Genomic DNA, 3,113 nt, shown 5'->3' on the forward strand with positions numbered 1-3,113 from the left:
ATGCGATGTAGCACATTACAAGTCAACTATCAAAAGGCTGTATGAGTAGACAAGAAGTAAAAATGTTATTTCTAAGGACATATATGAGACACGATGTCAGTTCAGAACAGCTTCATACCAGTACAGTATATTTTTGTATGTATATGCACTCATCACTCTTTCAGTTGCGGAAGTTGTCATGGTGTGTCAACGTGGTCGTCCTGAGTGAAGATTTTACTTTCTTGACGACCTTTGCCGAGTCGTCACTCCAGGGCCGCCTTCTGGAGTGGGCCACGAGGCTCATGGTTGTCACCCGCCTGCCCCTTCAGGAGCTTCATCAGCTTCTGAAGAACTACTGGACCTTCTCCATGATGAACACGATTGTCATTCATGCAGGAGGAGCACCCAGGGGGCCATGGTAAGATCACAAGGCACTTCTTCACTCAACACGAGTGTCAGTATATGAGCTTATGTATGTAAAATAGGAATTCTTGGTAGTTCCTTTCATACGTTCATCTTTCTCTTTGTCAGTTTGTTTGTCTATGTATCTACCTATCCATTTATCCATACATTTAGCTCAGTCCGAATTGTAAACAGACACGAGAGGAAATATATAAAGAGAAGTGTACCCACAGGTGTAGTGTATATACTTACCTGCCGTACAGTCCCGCTGGAGGGCAGGTGAAGCTAGTTGCGTCCTGGACACCCGTGAAAGGCCTTCTTCCCTTAACCGACCTTCCCTTCTTCTATGACAAATTTTCAAAGTAAGTCTTGATATCGCAAAAAATAGAAGCACTCAGAGATCGTATACCTCTGCCAAGGCAATAGGGTCTCGCAATGCAAATGAATCCTTCAAAAAGGTCCTAGGGGCATATATGTTGGGCTAAGACACACTGGTAAAACTTTTATAAATATCTGTTCGCAACTGTTTAAGTTGTACTGCTAACCAACAAACTTACTAACTAACCAATGCTACCAAAACATAATTTCCTTGGCGGAGGTAATTCATGATTCAGTTCCTGTTTGCCGCTATAAGCTGGCCTCGTTACCATGACCAATTCTTTGCTGATATGGGTAGGAATGTCTGAATCAATTATCGATGTACCTGACTAAGCTTGGAGGTCAACACAAAGTGTCTTACATTTACCTTTTTTATATAAACAAATGTTGTGACTATCAATAACAAATAACCTTCAACCCATAACTCCCTCAAGCTGACCACTTTAGTTACACAAACTGATTTCTATATTTTCTAGTTTTCTGTTTCAATAATTTCCAGTTTCTACGGCGCCACGATGAACGTCACCGCTAAGGACTACAAGCCGTACTGGTTCGAGCTCAAGGAGGAGGCAGCCGACGGGTCCAAGAAGCTCACCGGGATGGACTACCTGCTCCTTGAGACGGTCGCTAAGGCTCTGAACTTTTCCATTAAGGTTCTCCCCATCGCTAACTGGGCTGAGGTGCGTTGAGGTCGGGAAATGAGGAAATTTTATTTGTAATGGGGGTAGGGGGTTGATTAAGAGGTGAAATTCGTGATTTCATGAGTGTTTCATTACCTAAATGTCTGAAGAGTTTAATGATTCATTATTGCTAAGACATTCTGAAAAATATATTTAATGAATTTACTCACAGGCTTATCCCTTTTTAGAAGATCATTTGTTAAAATAGTAAATTAAGTTGATTGAAGCATACATACCCATCATTATAACGAAACCTGTAACAGCCGTAATAAGCGATCTTAAATTATGATAATCACTACAGGCACTGGACAGGGTGGTGTCCAAGGAAGCCTTCATAACTCCAGTCATTCACGCAGTCCTACGGCAGAGGCTGAAGCGCTTCGAGTACACGATTCCCTACACTTATGCCTCGTACTCCCTTAGCATGAAAATGCCTGAACTCACTCCCCAGTGGCAGAGCCTCTACTACCCTCTGGCGGGCATAGTGTGGGTGTCCGTGGTCGTGGTAACGGGACTGATGATTGTGGTCATGTATGTGGTAAGTTATATATATATATGTGTGTGTGTGTGTGTGTGTGTGTGTGTGTGTGTGTGTGTGTGTGTGTGTGTGTGTGTGTGTGTGTGTGTGTGTGTGTGGTTGTGTGTGTGTGTCTACATATAGACAGATAGATAGATAAATGTATGTATGTATTTGGATATTTAAATACACGCGCTGATATATACATATGTTTACGTACGTATATACATCTCTCCTTTTCCCCCCAGATGAACAAAGTGGGCGACTTCAGCAGTCCCCCGCGGCGACTGGAGCCCGGGACCGTCGTGCTGGAGGTCGTCGGGGCGCTCTTCTACCAGAACCTCTTCAAGACGCTCCCGACCACCGACCCGAGCCGCGTCCTGGTCGTCTTCTGGCTGATCTTCGCCTTCGTCGTCGGGACGGCTTATCGCGGGAACCTCACCGCCGCCCTCACGCTGCCCAAGTACCCGCTGAAGCCAGAGACACTGTCGGAGGTGGTGGAGGTCGTGCACAAGTAAGCCAGGGTGGGGGGAGGAGATTATTCATTGGTTGTTGTTTAATTAGTGTGGTTTGAGTTTTTCTTCTCTCTCTCTTTCTCTGTTTGTCTCCGTCTTTTTCAACTTTCTTCTCTCTCTCTCTCTCTCTCTCTCTCTCTCTCTCTCTCTCTCTCTCTCTCTCTCTCTCTCTCTCTCTCTCTCTCTCTCTCTCTCTCTCCTTCCAACCCTCCTTTCCTCGCTCCCTCCTCCCCTCTCTCCTCCTCCCTCCTCCCCTTCTCCTTTCTCTCCCCCTCCTTAACTCTTTCCAGCCACCCATTTTCCTCACCACTTTCTTCGCTTTTCCACCAGAGTTACAATCGAACCCTGGGGGAAGGATTACAAGACGTTCTTCAAGGAGTCGGGCACTGAAGTCTTCATGAAACTCGCTGACATGATGGAACTCGGACCTGCTCTTCTTGACGGCCTCCAGGAAGCCACAGAAGATGCGTCAGTAACTTTTTTTCACGGTCAAAACAAACCCTTTCATATAGTGAGCTCACAGTTTAGTATAACATGGAGATATTGGTCAATCTACTGATTTTCTATATATACTCTAGATCAATGGTTCCTAAACTTGTGGCCATGTAACAGAATGTTGGGAGCCAGTTGAGGATTTTTTAA

At 45.0% G+C, this 3,113-nt stretch overlaps 1 protein-coding gene across 1 annotated transcript; it reads left to right on the forward strand.

The window, feature by feature from the left end:
- On the forward strand, positions 1-3,113 carry LOC113813892 (ionotropic receptor 21a-like). The gene is made up of 8 exons (XM_070126049.1): positions 1-39; positions 165-397; positions 615-743; positions 1,259-1,439; positions 1,741-1,977; positions 2,205-2,470; positions 2,802-2,943; positions 3,084-3,113. Exons 1-8 carry the CDS (start codon positions 1-3, stop codon positions 3,111-3,113), a joined length of 1,257 nt encoding a protein of 418 aa, XP_069982150.1.

This window comes from Penaeus vannamei, chromosome 10 (assembly GCF_042767895.1).
Source record: "Penaeus vannamei isolate JL-2024 chromosome 10, ASM4276789v1, whole genome shotgun sequence".
NCBI lineage: Eukaryota > Metazoa > Arthropoda > Malacostraca > Decapoda > Penaeidae > Penaeus > Penaeus vannamei.

What these genes read in the sequence shown, in the direction of transcription:
- LOC113813892 (XM_070126049.1), top strand. Translation starts at nt 1, where the DNA reads ATGCGATGTAGCACATTACAAGTCAACTATCAAAAGGCT. An exon ending in TTCTATGACAAATTTTCAAA is followed by an intron (nt 744 to 1,258) that starts GTAAGTCTTGAT and finishes AATAATTTCCAG; the next exon opens with TTTCTACGGCGCCACGATGA. An exon ending in GTGGTGGAGGTCGTGCACAA is followed by an intron (nt 2,471 to 2,801) that starts GTAAGCCAGGGT and finishes CTTTTCCACCAG; the next exon opens with AGTTACAATCGAACCCTGGG.